This window comes from Perna viridis, chromosome 2, assembly GCF_037379345.1.
Source record: "Perna viridis isolate PV_CMFRI_1.1 ecotype Kerala chromosome 2, ASM3737934v1, whole genome shotgun sequence".
NCBI classification, from domain to species: domain Eukaryota; kingdom Metazoa; phylum Mollusca; class Bivalvia; order Mytilida; family Mytilidae; genus Perna; species Perna viridis.
The window spans coordinates 16,338,625-16,356,900 of record NC_142446.1 but is presented as its reverse complement, the minus strand read 5'-3'; the positions used below and the strand labels follow the sequence as shown (position 1 = coordinate 16,356,900).

At 32.1% G+C, this 18,276-nt stretch overlaps 1 protein-coding gene across 2 annotated transcripts in view; it reads right to left on the bottom strand.

The window, feature by feature from the left end:
* LOC148623824 (uncharacterized) overlaps window positions 1-18,276 on the bottom strand; it is a 96,328-nt gene that overhangs the window by 8,800 nt on the left and 69,252 nt on the right. Inside the window, exons 87-112 of one of the 2 annotated variants that reach the window (XM_088565989.1) lie at window positions 18,055-18,195; window positions 17,608-17,748; window positions 16,324-16,464; window positions 15,266-15,406; window positions 14,161-14,301; window positions 13,291-13,431; window positions 12,665-12,805; window positions 11,662-11,802; window positions 10,249-10,389; window positions 9,116-9,256; window positions 8,536-8,676; window positions 7,856-7,996; window positions 6,746-6,886; window positions 6,141-6,281; window positions 5,741-5,881; window positions 4,638-4,778; window positions 3,902-4,042; window positions 3,492-3,632; window positions 2,992-3,132; window positions 2,586-2,726; window positions 2,192-2,332; window positions 1,890-2,030; window positions 1,382-1,522; window positions 1,106-1,246; window positions 785-925; window positions 245-385 (exon numbers count right to left, since the gene is read on the bottom strand). In XM_088565989.1, coding sequence (XP_088422115.1) covers window positions 245-385; window positions 785-925; window positions 1,106-1,246; window positions 1,382-1,522; window positions 1,890-2,030; window positions 2,192-2,332; window positions 2,586-2,726; window positions 2,992-3,132; window positions 3,492-3,632; window positions 3,902-4,042; window positions 4,638-4,778; window positions 5,741-5,881; window positions 6,141-6,281; window positions 6,746-6,886; window positions 7,856-7,996; window positions 8,536-8,676; window positions 9,116-9,256; window positions 10,249-10,389; window positions 11,662-11,802; window positions 12,665-12,805; window positions 13,291-13,431; window positions 14,161-14,301; window positions 15,266-15,406; window positions 16,324-16,464; window positions 17,608-17,748; window positions 18,055-18,195 — 3,666 coding nt within the window. The remainder of the gene's footprint in view (window positions 1-244; window positions 386-784; window positions 926-1,105; window positions 1,247-1,381; window positions 1,523-1,889; window positions 2,031-2,191; window positions 2,333-2,585; window positions 2,727-2,991; window positions 3,133-3,491; window positions 3,633-3,901; window positions 4,043-4,637; window positions 4,779-5,740; window positions 5,882-6,140; window positions 6,282-6,745; window positions 6,887-7,855; window positions 7,997-8,535; window positions 8,677-9,115; window positions 9,257-10,248; window positions 10,390-11,661; window positions 11,803-12,664; window positions 12,806-13,290; window positions 13,432-14,160; window positions 14,302-15,265; window positions 15,407-16,323; window positions 16,465-17,607; window positions 17,749-18,054; window positions 18,196-18,276) is intronic. The other variant, XM_088565990.1, reaches the window with a different exon arrangement.

Below are 18,276 nucleotides of genomic sequence, written 5' to 3'. Positions count from 1 at the left end.
GACTACAAAATTAAATTAGTCATCAAGGAAACAAATGTACTCAAGACATTTATTTGAAATAACAACTTTATCACATAACTATCATGATTCCAACATTGACTTATGATGTAAACTACTTTGTATTGCATATATCCAATAAATAATGACTTAAAATGTAAAAAAACTATGTATTAAAAAAAACTCTATTATCAAATTTACAGAAAATACCTAACACTAGTAAAGCCATAGAAACATAGATTCTTACTCTTCTTGGACTGTATGAGTGGTGGACATTCTCCATCATGGTTTATAGGTGGTCTGGTTACAAATCTATAACGGAAGATTGTTCCAGTGGCATCTATTGCTGTCCACTGTGACCAATCAGAAACCAAGCATGGCAAAGGCACTGCAAATATCAATAATGAATTTTAATGACATTTACTAGCATGTAATTATTGAACAACAACAACAGAAATGTTTACAAGAAGCATTCTCCCTCTCTCCCACTAAAGGCTAATCTCTTCAGTTGGATTATCTCCCATTAAAGCCACCCAAAGCTGATTATTTTTACATCTACATCTACATTTGAAACCTATCCTTCCTTTCAAAGTTTCATTGGAATCGATAGAATGGTTTAGAAGAAGCTGCCCTTTTAAAAGATGTTTACAGGTACTCAGTGTGGTTCCTACATAACCTAAAGCCTCCTGCTCCCAATCCTTAATTTTTGGTGGTGTAAAAAAGAAAAAAAAACATATTAATTTTGATTAAAGTAAGTTGAATAAAACAGCTAAATGTTTGTTGATACCTTTCTTAGATTGGATAAGATCTGGACATTCTTTGCCATTGTTGATAGAAGGTCTGGTTACCATTCTGTATCTAAATGTTGTCCCAGTAGCATCAATAGCAGACCATTCATTCCAATCAGTTACAATACATGGCAATGGTACTGAAATAAAATTATAGACATGTATTTAAGTACTAATACTGTAAAATGTGAAGCACAAAATGATTCAAACTCATGAAGTATATAACATTAGCGGCTCCAATAACTGATATGCTAAATCACTAGAATTAGAATTTCTAAGAATTACTTCAAATCAAAATGCAGGCTATATATAAAACATACTCTTCTTGGATTGTATGAGTGGTGGACATTCTCCATCATGGTTTATTGCTGGTCTAGTGACAAATCTCCATCGGAATGTAGTTCCTGTAGCATCAGGTGCTGTCCATGTGGTCCAGTCAGACACAAGACATGGCAATGGTACTGAAAGGAAAAAAAAAAAAGTAACGGTTTATTTTGACTACATGAGTGCACTTTGTAAACTTTGGATTTTTTTTTTATTTAAGATAATTTTTAGAGATATAGTGACAAGAAAAAAAACCTGAAGTTAAGACTTACTCTTTCTAGATTGTATGAGATCAGGACATTCCTTTCCACCATTCAATGAAGGTCTTGTTACCATTCTCCATCTAAATGAAGTTCCAGTGGCATCAGGTGCTGACCATTCAGTCCAGTCAGTCACAATACATGGTAATGGTACTGTTAAATAAAAATGGGGTAAACTCAGGAGTGAGTAAATAAGATTCTGCAAAACCATATACCACCTTGTTAAAGGAATCTATTAATTCTATATAGTGTAGTAAAGCATTACCGTAATCATGTCAATGATCATCAATTTTGACTTGTAATTCATATTATTTGCCAAAAATTAAGGAATGCTTTGTAGACAATTGTCCCGTAAACAAATCTGACAAGAAATCAATGCACTAGCTACCAAATGGTACAATCTACCATGTTGAAGCTGTATATTGCATTAACAGATGTACCAATAATAGTAAAACTTAATTCCCATGCCCATCAAAATGGCATAAAAAAATTAAATCCTTTCATTAAACATGAAACATACTTTTCTTGGATTGTATGAGTGGTGGACATTCTCCATCATGGTTTATTGCTGGTCTAGTGACAAATCTCCATCTGAATGTAGTTCCTGTAGCATCAGGTGCTGACCATGTGGTCCAGTCAGACACAAGACATGGAAGTGGTACTGAAAGATAATTTTTGACACATTATCTTTACTGGATGAGTAAGCTCCGTAAGGCAAAATCAGATGAGCCTCCACTGCTTACTTTTATTATATTTATTCATTTTGTAAAAGACAACTTTATAAGTACTAGGATAAAAAAAAATAAAAAATTCAAAACTTACTCTTTCTAGATTGTATGAGATCAGGACATTCTTTTCCACCATTCAATGAAGGTCTTGTTACCATTCTCCATCTAAATGAAGTTCCAGTGGCATCAGGTGCTGACCATTCAGTCCAGTCAGTCACAATACATGGTAATGGTACTGTTAAATAAAAATGGAGTGAGGAAACTAACATTAAGAAAAACAAAACTGATTATTTGACGAACAAAAAATAATAATTAAATTGTGATTATGATATCAGAGCATTCTGTCTTAGTACTTTTATAAAATAATACAGTATTAAATTGAAGTACATATAATTTTTTTTTTAAATTTAAATGATTTAGTCATTGAGCAATTAACATGGGTTTACTATGTTGTCAATTATTGTAGTTGATACATTTTAACAACATACTTTTCTTGGATTGTATGAGTGGTGGACATTCTCCATCATGGTTTATTGCTGGTCTAGTGACAAATCTCCATCGGAATGTAGTTCCTGTAGCATCAGGGGCTGACCATGTGGTCCAGTCAGACACAAGACATGGAAGTGGTACTGAAATCAATTAGTACTTCATAAGATACTGTTGAGTAAAATAAAAAAGTTTTTTTTTTTCAAATTTAGGTATTTATCACTATGGACAAAAACAGTATTGGAAATTTCCTCTCATCACTAGCACTTAAAAAAATTAAAGAACCAGTAATATTTTCAGGAAATATTTCACCTAAGAACATAACTAAGCCATTTAACAATATCAAGAATGTTTTTGAGATTCTTGATTAATCTCAGTTTTAAGAGAAACGAGAGCAAATAAGCATACTTTTCTTTGTTTGGATAAGATCTGGACATTCTTTGCCATTGTTGATAGAAGGTCTGGTAACAAATCTCCATCTGAATGTGGTTCCTGTTGCATCAGGTGCTGTCCATTGTACCCAATCAGACACAATACATGGAAGTGGTACTGTTCATAGAAAGAGGTATAAATTGATAAACCCTATTTGTCAGTAAAAATCAGGTGCTTATTTTGATTCAGTTGAATCCCAAATTTTACTGGGAAAGTATGTACCTCCCTTTCATCCCCTACTCATACAGGTAGTTGATAAGGACAGTATCCAAAATCACAAAATATGGCGCACCCATATAAAGCTACATTCCAAGTGCCTGAATTCAGCACACGTATAGGAGTTAACATCACAACTGATTCTTAAAATACATAATCTTTCTTTGCAAATATTTACTATTCTTTGCCATTTTATTTTGTAATGCAATATCAGTTGAAATAAACTAGTCAACAAATTATGAAAACTTAAACCAACATACCTTTTCGGGATTGTATAAGTGGTGGGCATTCTCCGTTGATGTTTATTGGTGGTCTGGTGACATATCTGTATCTGAATGAGGTACCAGTGGCATCGATAGCAGACCATTCATTCCAGTCAGACACAATACATGGCAGTGGTACTGAAATTCGATGTGAATGTTAAATGTATACAAGAAATATTTTGATTCTACAATATAATATTGGATATAAGTATTCAAAGTATAATAGAAATAATAGCATTGAGGCGCCCTCTATATTTATAGTAACCTTTTCAAATGCTATTTAACTTGAAAATAAGTTAAAAAATTGAACATTCTAAAATTAATTTATTTTAGTCGCATTATTCCTTTAGAGGTAATTATATAATAGCATTAAGATGGAGTATTTAAACAACAACTAAAGAACATACATTTCTTTGATTGGATGAGATCTGGACATTCTTTGCCATTGTTGATAGAAGGTCTGGTAACAAATCTCCATCTGAATGTGGTTCCTGTCGCATCAGGTGCTGACCATTCATTCCATTCAGATACAATACATGGTAGTGGTACTGAAATTTGAGAAAAAATAGTCATAGAAGAATTTGCTTTAAAAATGTAAAAATTCAATGAATGCAACTGAATACTGATTTATCATGCAACTAATGATATTGGCCTAAGTATATAATTGAAAGACTAAATAATTTATAATATTTTGTTTAAATGGTAAAACAATACGTTCTAGATATATGCTGCATATTAATACTTGAATTACAGTATTATATACATTGTTTGTAAACATTGTGTGATTATGGCAGTCTATTTAAAAGATGGAAAAACACCCAATAGTAAAGGGCAATACAGGTTGAGTGAATACATTCTTGAAATCCACTACAACACCAAAAGTGTAGTAAAATAAAAAATTTAGACCACCCACAATCATTTGGATAGGTTGCTGCCATTGGTTCTTTTAATAATGACTTTCAGTATAGTAATATGTGAATTTCATGTATCAAATGAAAAGATTGGAGAAGTTGTAACATAATTTTCTTGCATTCAAACATTCTAAAGAAATGATTGCCTACAAATACACTGGACAATTATAACTAAACATTATAAATTAAGAAAGTACTAATGAAAACCAAACAAACCCTTAAACCAACATACCTTTTCTGGATTGTATAAGTGGTGGGCATTCTCCATTGATGTTTATTGGTGGTCTGGTGACATATCTGTATCTGAATGAGGTACCAGTAGCATCAATAGCAGACCATTCATTCCAGTCAGACACAATACATGGCAGTGGTACTGAAATACACACGAGACAAATATGTAGCAAGCCCCAATACAAGGTTCAAAACCAAACTTTTTGTATTACACAGTAATGTATCAAAAGTAATTCATTGACCCCATTAAGGCTGAAAATAAAAAATAAAAATAAATTTCCGACTAAATGCTGATGAAACATAAAACTTTAAAGTAAAAGTAACACAATAAATATCATTAAATAAAAGACATATTAAACAATCAAAGAGCAATTGTAATAAAATGAGCAAAAATGAATAATTAATCAAAAGTAATCCAATAATATGATTTTCTACTTTCTAATTCTTGAAATATAACTTTTTTTTTAACAAGATTTTTCAGAGGTTTATTGTACATGTATATACTTTTTTTAGAGGTTTATTGTACCTGTATATACTTTTTTTTTTAAAGTAATTAAGTGCTGGAATCTGTAAGAATCAGGCAAAATTCAAAGTAATGAATCACAGAAAACACACGACCATATGGGTGCAAGGCATTTCATATAATTACTGAATGGCATTTCTGCATTTCAGATAATATACTGAATAAGATTTCATAGAAAGACGTGTGTGTGTTTTTTTTTTACCACTGCCTGATTCTTACAGAGAATATCACTTAAAAGTAAACATATGAAGGACCAAGAAATTTCAGGAATCTTTGTCCTCGTGACATATTTGTACCCTACCAATGTAATCTTTAGCAGTGATATGGTTAATATATTGGTTTCTTATTCAAGCTGAGTTGATGAGGCACTCAAGAACTCATTAAATTTATTGTATAAATATTGAATGGAGAGAAAGCAAATTCATTGTGTATGTTAAATGAGTGTAATTTATTTTATTTTGTTTTCCTTTTTCAAATTGAAAGTTTTCAAGCTTTGTAATTGCAAACTGTCGGCAATCAAACACCCATCATATTTAACATTAAAATGCTTTGATCTCTTTCTGCATGGTATGCCAGCATACCTTTTCTAGACTGTATAAGATCAGGACATTCTTTACCACCATTAAGAGAAGGCCTAGTGACAAATCTCCATCTAAATGTACTTCCTGTGGCGTCTGGTTTACTCCATTCAGTCCAGTCAGACACAATACATGGCAGTGGAACTGTTACAGGTATCGTAAAATAATTAAAGCATTGAATCAGGTAAATATCAAACATGTGCTGGTTGACAATTCATACCATTAATTGGTTATGATTTATGTTTATTCTAAATGACCAAAATTCTGTAAGATTCAGCAGAAAATAGACCAGAATTTTAACATGATAATGAACTTTGTCTTTTAATCATACCAAATTCAAGAACTGTATGTTGACACTACATCTTATATATTATTACAGGTCTTACAGCAGTTTAATACAGACCTTTAGTGAGTTGGATAAGATCTGGACATTCATTGCCACCATTAAGGGCAGGTCTAGTCATGTATCTAACTCTGTATCTGGTTCCTGTAGCATCAGGTGCAGACCATTCAGACCAGTCAGACACAATACATGGTAGTTTAACTGTAAGTTATAAAAAAAAAATCTGTATTGAATAAGGTTATGAATCAAAATGTGTGACATTGTTAATCTGAATACAAGCAATTATTCAACTGCATTTACAACTTGAATAACTTAATTTGATTTGGTAATAGACATGCTGAAGTATGTAAGCATAGTGTGGGACCCTAACCAATTATTAAGTGAATTCAATCTGTTGTTCCTGAGAACAAATAATACTATAATGGGTACTTCTGCAATTTTAAAAATCTACAAGAAAAATAAAAGTGAATAATTATCAAATTACCTCCCCTAAGATTAGGTAAAGTTCGCCATAATTTCAGATGATAAAATATCACTTTACACATTCACATATTTACAGGATAAAGATTATGCTGTCAAATTCTGATTCATGACAAACCCCAGATATCCATCTTTAAGCTCCTCTAACAAAAAAAAATACACATGAACTCAATATCCAATCCTACCTTTAGTAAGTTGGATGAGATCTGGGCATTCTTTGCCACCATTAAGAGCAGGTCTGGTCATGTATCTAACTCTGTATCTGGTTCCAGAAGCATCAGGAGCTGACCAAGTGGTCCAATCAGATACAATACATGGAAGTTGTACTAAAAAATAAATGAACTAGTTCTGTTGAGATTATAAACAGCTCATTGTGCCTCTCTATTTTCATTAGGGACAACTAGAAAAACAACTTATTACAAACAAGCTCACAAACAAAATACCTTCAAATGGACTTCCATATAAAACACTTGTTGAAATATCTCCTTTTGGCTTTATCCAACAGTAACTATATTCCTTAATACACACTTACATCATGAACATATGATACCCAACCGTCCTATAAAATTTCATTAAAATCCCTTCAGCGGTTTAGGAGGAGTTGCACGTAAAAACTTAAAAAGTTTAAATATGTAAAAATCTTGATTTGGATTATCTCCCTTTGGAGTCTTCCCACAGTAATTACATTCCTTCATGCACATCTACATATGATACCCAGCCTTCCTATTAAAATTTCATCAAAAAATGTGAACAGGCAGACGAAATGACAGATGGATGGATAGATGGGGTGATATTTATATACCCCCCCCCAAACTTTGTTTTGAGGGAGTATAATAGTATGGATGTCAATTATCAGATCTAAAATCTGTTTGAAGTAGTAGTTCAAACTCACATAATATTTCCAGTAATACCATATAGGGGGTAATTTTCGTGGGTGCCAAATTTTGCAATTTGCTCTAAGAATAGAGATATTAAATTTTTTATGTTTTTATTTTCCGTGTCTTCAGATTTAACAGAATTGAAATAATCATGAGTAAAACATTTGGACTTAAATTGGGCAAGCTTCTATTTTCACAATTCCTCAAACCTCACATATATAGCATAGAAAGAACCTTGCAAATATTAAGGTATATATTTAAAGAATTGATGAAATTAAATAGCTGAATGGAAAATCTTACTCAGCAAGCAATTAGTGTATATTAATCTAGATAAGATAACTAATTGAATACCGTTACACTGTAATTCAATTCTTTTTTTTAAATATCAATACATTAATAAGGAAGAGTCTATGATACCTTTGCCAAGTTGGATGAGATCTGGACATTCTTGTCCACCATTAAGAGCAGGTCTTGTCATGTATCTAACTCTGTATCTGGTTCCAGAAGCATCTGGTGCTGACCATTCAGACCAGTCAGACACAATACATGGCAATTTAACTGAAGAAAGAATGTAAAAAAAATTAAAACTTTAGAAATTCTTTTGCTTGTGTAAGATGTAGAGGCAATTAGATGGTTAAATGGCTTTAAATATCAAAACTATTTAGGAGGAATATTTGTGTTGTACTATTAAAAATGAAATCAACAGTTACCAGTCAAAAACTTAAAAGTAAGAACAAATAAAGAACATACAGAATAATTAAGAAGCAAAAACAAAAAATTAATGAGCAGCAAAGCCTTATAAAGAACTGGTCACACAAATATGTCCACAGCTTATCCTGCCTATAATATCACTGGTCACACAAATATGTCCACAGCTTATCCTGCCTATAATATCAATGCTTTAAAGCTGGCAATGCCGACAAAAATAAGCTGATGTGTGACTGACAAGGATAATGGTATTACCTGCATATAAAATTTCATACCATTTCCATGATGGGTTCACAAGGTCAAGTATAGGCAAATTCAATGGACAGATGAACTTACGTATCTATGAACAATAACAGTATATACCTAACACAGTGGAAATATTCAATTACCTTTAGAAAGTTGTATAAGATCTGGACATTCTTTGCCACCATTAAGAGCAGGTCTGGTCATGTATCTAACTCTATATCTGGTTCCAGAAGCATCAGGTGCTGACCATGTGGTCCAATCGGACACAATGCAAGGTAGTGGTACTGAAAAGGGAAAGAAAAATATGGAATCAATTATATCAATCTCTCCCAGTATTAAATGACAGTAAAGTCTGTCTAAATGTAACCCTGAATAAACAAGATACCCTGTCTCAATAAGACATCTTTTAAATTCCCTTGAAAATAGTTTTAAAGCATTTTAATGTGTTAACTAAACATGCACCTAAACTAAGAACATAGCCCTCCAGCTAAAAGGTTCCATTTTGACAGGTTTAACTGTGTTGAGCAAGTTTGTCTCACTTCCATTTGTTATTTATCAAAATACAGAAGAGAAGGTGTTTTTACTGCTGGTAATAAAACTAATTTTGAAACCTTCAGATTATTTTAACCTTTATCAAAAGGACAGGCAGTCAAAAACTATATTTTTTGTTAATATCAAATGGAGATGCTTTTTAGAAAATAATTCTGCCTAATGAACTGGTACCTTTAGTGAGTTGGATGAGATCTGGACATTCTTTTCCACCATTAAGAGCAGGTCTGGTCATGTATCTTACTCTGTATCTGGTTCCAGAAGCATCAGGTGCTGACCATTCAGACCAGTCAGACACAATACATGGAAGTTGCACTACAAAGTAAAAAGTAGACAAAATAATGAATGTAATGAAAGATGTTGTAGTTTAAATTAGTTATATTCTTTTCTCTCAATTGAATTCAATTTCATCGTCAATGACCATATATACTTTATCAAAATTTAAAGTATAAAGTTCGTCACACACATGAAATAGGCACCTATTCAGTTATCACCTTTAATATAGTAAACACAAAACAATAACTTGAAATAGCTTATTTGATACAACAAAGTGAGTAAAATTTCAACCATTTTTTTTCTATCAAATAATACAGATATATACATTCTTTCTGAAACACATGGCAATAGCATTCATTAAAAAATTTAAATAAAACATTTTTTAATTGGTTCCAAAATTTATTCTGTCATTTATCATTAAACCAAAATTAGGTATTTTAGAATGGACAAGTGCTTCATAACACATAATTCTGGGTGTATGGCTTGTCTCCAAGATGCAGTCGAGTAACAGATATGGTAAAACATTAAATGTCACATCTACTTATAATGCCCAATCTTTTATGAAAATTCATGAACACCCCTAGATTTCGATTGATGGTTCTTTCATTAAACACATTCATTTTAAAAACAATATGGAACTTCTACTCGGACAAACGTTATAGCCAACATCAATATTGACAATTAAATGCAATAATGCATTGTGTTGTTTCCAGTGACGTTCTCAACATTTCTTGCACAGTTTAGGAGCAGTTGCCCTTATAAGAAACGTTGACGAACTAAGGGACAGACAGACTGGGTGATTCCTATAAACACCTCCCACTTTTTTCCCTGTGATGATGATAAAAATCTTGGTTAGTAATTTGAGAAATGTAAACATTAAATCAGATGCTGATTTGGTGTGTTTCCTTGAAGGAGAACTAATCATAATGTAAGAAACTTAGTAAGCACAAACATATACCTAATGCCCTGGATACTGGGCAATCACTTGGAATTGCTGGTAAAATTCATTTCATGGGAAATATAGAAAATACCTTTGGAGAGTTGGATGAGATCTGGACATTCCTTTCCACCATTGAGAGCAGGTCTGGTCATGTATCTTACTCTGTATCTGGTTCCAGAAGCATCGGGTGCTGACCATGTTGTCCAGTCAGAAACAATGCATGGAAGTTGCACTGAAGAGGAAAGTGATAATGTAATTTTTCCTCTTTTTAATTACTGTTGTACTATTTGGTATGGTGAAAAAAATGTTTCTAATATCGATAAGATTTTTAAATTTCAAAAAAGATAATTTTAAATGAGCAAAATGTCATTACTCCATCTATTGTGCTTTTCAACAAAATTAAATGGATGGCTATGCCTGATTTTTTTTTTAATATGGAAAGGCAATTTTAGTTTTCAAGTCCATAATCTATTGATCCCCAAAAAATTAAATGAATTGAGATATATTCATCAAGTTCATAAATATATAATAAAAGGTCTGTGAAAGTTTCATTAAGTTTCATTCAGTGATATAGGAGGCGTAACAGATAAGTGATGGGCCCCTATGTCCCCATATCCACAAATGAGTAAGTCCATGTTTTGCACTGAGAAACCCTTGATTAGTTTCTAATCAAAATCTAAAATTGAAGGTGCATAATGGGAATATAAAATGAAAATTCTGTGAAAGTTTCATTCAGTTCCATTCAGTGGTATAGGAGGAGTAATGGATAAGTGATTGGTCTCCCAGGTCCCCATATTCACAAATGATGAAGTCCATGTTTTGTTATGTAAAACACTCAGATTGGTTTTGGATCAAAATCTAAAATAGGTTGCGCACAATGGGAACACGTCATAAAGATTCTTTCAGAGTTTCATTTAATTCCACTCAGTGGTATAGGAGGAGTGAAGGATAATAGAAAGGTCCCCACGTCCCCATATTAACAAATGACAAAGTCAATGTTTTGTTATGTGAAACCTCAAAATTCATTCAGATCAAAATCTAAAATAGGAGGTGCACAAAGGGAACATATAACAAATATTCTGTGAAAGTTTCATTTAACTCCGTTTAGGAGGAGTAACAGATAAGAGATGGGTCCCCTTCGTTTAATAGAAAGATTGACAAAAGGATGGAAGGATGGACAGACACCTCCATCACTATACACCCTCCACTTTTCAAGTAGGGGTATAAAAAAACAACAACCTTTTCACGCACTAAAAACCTTCTTTGTTTTGACCAATCACAATACAACTTGGAAACCAAGCTATTTATGAGACTGACCATTAAAGAAATCTAATTTTTTGCTATTGTCAAACAAACAAATTTACCTTTGATAAGTTGGATTAGATCTGGAGATTCTTTGCCACCATTAAGAACTTTGAGGACTTTGAATGATTACCAGATCCATATACAAAGCATTTTTTTTTTATTAACGACTAAAATTATTATAATAATTAATCATGGATACCTTTGCCAAGTTGGATGAGATCTGGACATTCTTCACCACCATTAAGGGCAGGTCTTGTCATGTATCTAACTCTGTATCTGGTTCCAGAAGCATCAGGCGCTGACCATTCGGACCAGTCAGACACAATACATGGAAGTGGTACTGAAGGTGAAAGAATACTAATAATTATAATATAGTTTTAATTAAGATTATGCGTTTTTTTATGTTTTAATGATCATAGATATTTCCAAGCATCTTTAAACTCTGTTAATAAATTCACATTTTGGACAGGCAATGTTTTGTCAAAAGAACTTAATTTGCAAACTCACAAAAATTATTTTGAAAAAAAGCTTTCAATGTGGAAAGAACTGACAGGCTTTTTTTTCTCATTGAAATGTATAGGTAATTTCAATTTCTGCAAACACGGAAATAATTTTGATGACTCCCATTTTTTTTTTTAAATAAGAAAAACAAGAAAGTATATATAGACTAATTAGAAATACTGTGATCAGGCACACTAAGAGAATACACACTCATCAAAAGGACTTCAATGTAAATCACTGGTTGGATTACCTCCCTTTCAAGTGCTCAAACAGTAATTACATTCCTTCATACATACCTACACCTGATACCCAACCATTATATAAAATTACATGTAAAACACTTAATTTGGATCATCTCCCTTTGGAATCATCAAACAGTAATTAAATTCCTTTATGCACATCTACATATTATACCCAACTTTCCTATAAAATCTCATCACGATCCCTTGAGGGGTTTCGGAAGAGTTGCGATTACAACAAAAATATTATGTATAATCTACCTGAAGCTGATACTATAATGTAGATTACTGTTAAAAACTGCAAGGCAGATAAAAAAACCAAGAAATGTGAGTAACTAGTATTTCTAGCAAGGACTGCAATTATCTATCTAGGTTTGAGGACTTTAAATGATTAACAGATCAATATACAAAGCATTTTTTGAATTAACTACTAAAATTATCATAATAAATAATCATGCATACCTTTGCCAAGTTGGATGAGATCTGGACATTCTTTACCACCATTAAGAGCAGGTCTTGTCATGTATCTAACTCTGTATCTGGTTCCAGAAGCATCAGGTGCTGACCATCTTGTCCATTCAGATACAATACATGGTAGTTTAACTGACAAGGAAATGAAAAATATGTTACAAAAGGCATTCTAAATTGTTGTACATTTTACTTTGGCAATAAAAGAAATTTTGATGATGTATTACAGCTTTTATATCACAAGTCATTTGAATTGGATTCAACTAGAACTGTTGGTAAATATGCTAATAAAACAAGATTGCTACATGTAGCCATATGTCCACTGCAGCTCCAAAAAATGTGTAAGTCCCATAACTCCTGTAAAATTTGTCGAATCAAAATTGGCATTAAAATATGACCAAAAGCGTTGATTTAAATTTAACCATGTAAATACTAATTCAAAACTTCATCCTAAAAGTTAGTTAAAAACCTCTTAATTCTATCTTCAGAGTAGTTACATTTAAATATTCTATCTTTGGAGTAGTAACACTAAATATTTCATCTACAAGCAAATGGAGAAAAAAAAATGTTTGTATTGAGTACATACTAGTACATTAAATAAGCATGCAGTAATCACATACCTTTAGTGAGTTGGATGAGATCTGGACATTCTTGTCCACCATTAAGAGCAGGTCTTGTCATGTATCTAACTCTGTATCTGGTTCCAGAAGCATCAGGTGCTGACCATTCAGTCCAGTCAGACACAATACATGGCAGTGGTACTGAAAAACAAGTCAAACATCAGCAAAAGGCAAAACTAATTTCATGCTATAGTGAAATATAAATGGACAATAATGACTGTATATCTCAAAATGTGTACCTAGTCAATGTAGATATCAGTACCTTATTCTCCAAATTGTGATTTTTTTTCAAAAGGTAATGAACATGATGCCATTAACAATATCTGAAGTCATTGCGAAATTTGCATTTAAGTGTTCAAAACCTTCATTTTCTTAATATCAAATAATGCATGATCTCTACGTCAGTTTTATATGAAGACTGATATCCACCACATGTGCCCTCATATTGATCAAAATAGAATTCCATAGTTAGCCATCAAGCTAAATTTCTAATTCAAAACAAATTAACTTTATTGTAAATTCCTTATAAATTTTTATCCGAAATGTCTCCTAATTTTTCTTTGATAAACTACTTTAAAGTTTTAATATATAAAATCTTGGTTTTAGAAGTTCTACTGTTAGATCATACAAATTGTATTGGGAACATCTCAAAAACCAGTAGAATTACTCTAACAAAAAAAATATCCCACATTTCAAATGATGGAGTAAAATGTATAGACTTTAAGCTCCATTATCTCCCTTTGAAGTCCTCAGACAGTAACTATATTCCTTCATGCACATCTACATATTCCTGTTTATAATAATGTTACAATTGCTTCTTTTAACAACACTTTCTATGAACTTAAAATAGTAAATGTATCTTAAAACTACCTTTGCCAAGTTGGATGAGATCTGGACATTCTTTTCCACCATTAAGAGCAGGTCTTGTCATATATCTAACTCTGAATCTGGTTCCAGTTGCATCAGGAGCTGACCATGTGGTCCATTCAGATACAATACATGGAAGTTTAACTATAAAGTACAAATATAAATGGCATTGAATCTAGAGTCATGATAACATCATGAAACATAAATAAGATTCAGTATTACAGATTTCAATACATAATTACCTTTTCAAAAAAAAAATAAAAAAATAAAAAACAAGACAACTGTGAGCAAAACTTATTAAAGAAAGCACAACCTCTCCTCCAACCCAATAAGCTAATGGTCAAATATAAACAGTCATCAAACAGGAAAGTCATTTAAGTCTAAAATCCAATCAGATGAAATTGCAAGCCTATCAAGTGGGTGTGAAAAGTAGTTGCAGAGAAAAAAATAACGAAAAAATTGTGGATAGACATTATGCTCAATATATACCACCTGCAAAGCAGGGTTATAATAACTCAGTCATTATTCATCTTATCTAACGAAAATTCAAAACGAAATGTTCAGTCATTTAGATATCACTACAAAGAAAATATCCATGGGTTGATCCAACATTTTGATTCTTTAAAATGTCACTGGAGCAATACCTAAGGTCCACTTTAAAAAGACTCAATTTTGGATAGCAGAAGTATATTGCTACATCCATCGTCAACTCACAATAAGAAAACAAAAGTGTTAAGGACAGACAGAAATCTTGATAATAATATATCACTATGTCTGAAAGCAGGGGTGTAAAAAGACTGGCACACTGAAAGATACCAATTGATGAGCTTATGGATAGATGGAACATAAAACCATTGTCACCTTGGGGTTCCTGATAAAAAGACCTAAACACCCCAAGCAACAGTTGGTCTACTGATACAACACATTTAATTCAACCTTACCCAAATGTTTCCCTTCTATTTTTTTCTGTATTTCTATACTTATACAGCCTTAAATCTTTACATTATATTGCAGACTACAAATAAATATTCAATGGACAGGTTTTTATGTTTTATTTATTGCTAAATTTAAAATAAATTTAGTGCTGCCTCAAACAGCTTATCCTTACCCTTGGTGAGTTGTATAAGATCTGGACATTCTTTGCCTTTGTTAAGAGCAGGTCTGGTCATGTACCTAACTCTGTATCTGGTTCCAGAAGCATCAGGTGCTGACCATTCAGACCAGTCAGATACAATACATGGAAGTGGTACTGAAAAATTGGCAGGTTTGAGAAATCTGTTAGAAGGCAAACTATGTAGATTGATTTATTGGGATGACACACAATTTATGATAAGACACCAATATAAAGCATATTTAATCTAGTTCCAATAGCCAGATAAGACTTGGTAAAACTTTGTCATAACCTTGTCAATATTTACTAATCAGTGTTTGCAATAGGTTTCATTAAAAATCTCACTTTCATTTTTTTTTTCTTTGAAAGTTCGTTCCTCAACTCAATTATGTCACATAAAAACAAAGATCTCAAATGTTTTATGAAATAGGGTTCAAATACTACATCCAAAAATTACAAAGTATCTTAAGCTTCTTTGTTTTACAGATTTTACGTAAAAAAGTTACCATCATTTCTGAAAAAAAAAAGTATTTCAAAAAATAAAAAAAAAACAACCAGAGAATGTTCCTAGTTTTTGATGGATCCTGCCTGCTTAACTACATTCATTTTTTGTGTTTGTTTTTTATTCGGTTTCTTTATGTTTTCATTGCTATCTTTCTCAAAGTTTCTTTGCTTGGCCTCATTATTTAAGTTACTGTAGATGTATCAATTTTCCTGGCAGCCAGAAAAGCACAAAAACATAGTACAAATAAAATTGCTTTTCAACACTATATAATGCTAATAAATTTCTCAAAATTGTGAAAATGGATACCATGCCAATATGTTCATTTGACAGATTAATACTATTACAACATACTATTAACTGGATGTTTTATTATTCTATTAGTTTTAAAAAATTTGGATTTCACACTGTATAATCTGGAGAATTCTGACAAACATACAATTTTAATGTACATTTGTATATTCTTTTTTTCCAACATATAGAAATAGTAACAATTGCTTTACCTGAGGTTACTCTTGATTTCACCTCAAAATCATGAATCTATCAAAAATACCTCTTCCCAATTGTATGAGATCTGGACATTCTTTTCCACCATTAAGAGCAGGTCTGGTCATGTATCTAACTCTGTATCTGGTTCCAGAAGCATCAGGTGCTGACCATTCAGACCAGTCAGACACAATACATGGAAGTGGTACTGAAGGTGAAAGAATACTAATAATTATTATATAGTTTTACTTTAGCTTATGCCTTTTTTTATGTTTTAATGATCAGGGTACTAAAGTATGAAAGTAATTTGGATAATTTCTCCTTAATTTTTGGAAACTCAGTGGCAGATCTATGGCTGTTTCCAGAGGATTTAACTCCCCTTTTGGGAATGTGCAAAATATGGACAAATAAGCATATAATAGCCTTTTCAAAGTGATTGGACCCCACAAGGAATCAATAAAATAAACCCAAATACACTGTTTTAAAGAACCACAGTACTTGTAGTTCGTACTTATATGATTTACACAGTCATTAATAAATGATTTAGTAGCAGTATACAGTGAAAGAAAGTTTTCCTACAATCTAAAAGTAAATACTAGTTCATTAGTTTCAATGAACCACCAAAGGAAGAAACGAGATGGATAAAACAGATGTGGGCATGTCGTCACCAAAAAAAAGTAACTTGGTGCAATGTTACGATGAATTGTTTAATAGATATGCTAAAATAATATTCTTATTTACAAAACAGATTTCGATTGTTGTGTGGGCCACACATGTTTCCCAACTGAAAACCTGCACCATAACTCTCCTCTTTTATCTATCAAAAAGATTCGGAAGTAAGAACAAAGATAGCGTTTGTTTATATTTCTCTTTAACTTTGGTGTAAAATTAAGAACTGTGTGAAAAATTATCCATTCATTAAAAGATGAAAGTTAGAGATCGGTACATTTTATCCTTATGATCTGTTTGAAAGAAAACACTCTCCTTGTCAGTTCCATGGATGTGTGAAAAGATTCTCAAATGAACAAAAATATATAGATTTTATATTCAAATAAATATCAGAAAAACTTTGTCAACGGAACATGATTATAATACAAGAAAAAACCATTAGTACTGTGCAATTAACATGGATGTTGTTAGTTTTATGAATACTTTTCAAGTAGTGTATAGACATTAAACTGTATTGGGAAACTAAAAAAAGTAAGATACCCCAACTCTCAAACCAAATGACCATATGGTCAAAATATGATTAACGGAGATACTTATAACAGGGAAACAGTAACGTGCAAGATGGACATGAAAAATCTTTTTTATATTAAAACGCCTATGAAATAAAATAAAATCTTCTTACCTTTACCAAGTTGAATAAGATCTGGACATTCTTTTCCACCATTAAGAGCTGGTCTGGTCATGTATCTAACTCTGTATCTGGTTCCAGAAGCATCAGGTGCTGACCACTGAGTCCAGTCAGACACAATACATGGCAGTGGTACTGCAAATATATATTTTTCAATGTAATGTTTTTGTAAGAATTAAAAATTCAGAGAAAAATGATAACCTACTCAAACTAAAGATTTTGTTTAAAATACCAGGCAGGTGCTCAGTGGTAGTTAAACACACTGAAATAATATAGGACAGAATTCTACCTAAAGAGCTATTCAAACCACACAGAAGCCTACCTAGATTTATAGTGAAAGTGGAATGGTCAAGTTCAAAATTCTATAATGGTATTAGAAGTTTCACATCTTATATCATTGTGACACCTAAATTAATCTAAATCCAAACAAAAATAATGTACCTTTAGTGAGTTGGATGAGATCTGGACATTCCTTGCCACCATTTAGAGCAGGTCTTGTCATGTATCTTACTCTGTATCTGGTTCCAGAAGCATCAGGTGCTGACCACTGAGTCCAATCAGATACAATACATGGAAGTGGTACTGTAAATGAAGGTAATTGTAAATTATGAAAATCATTTAAAGACTCTTACAATATTTTCTTCTGAAATTACCATCAAATTT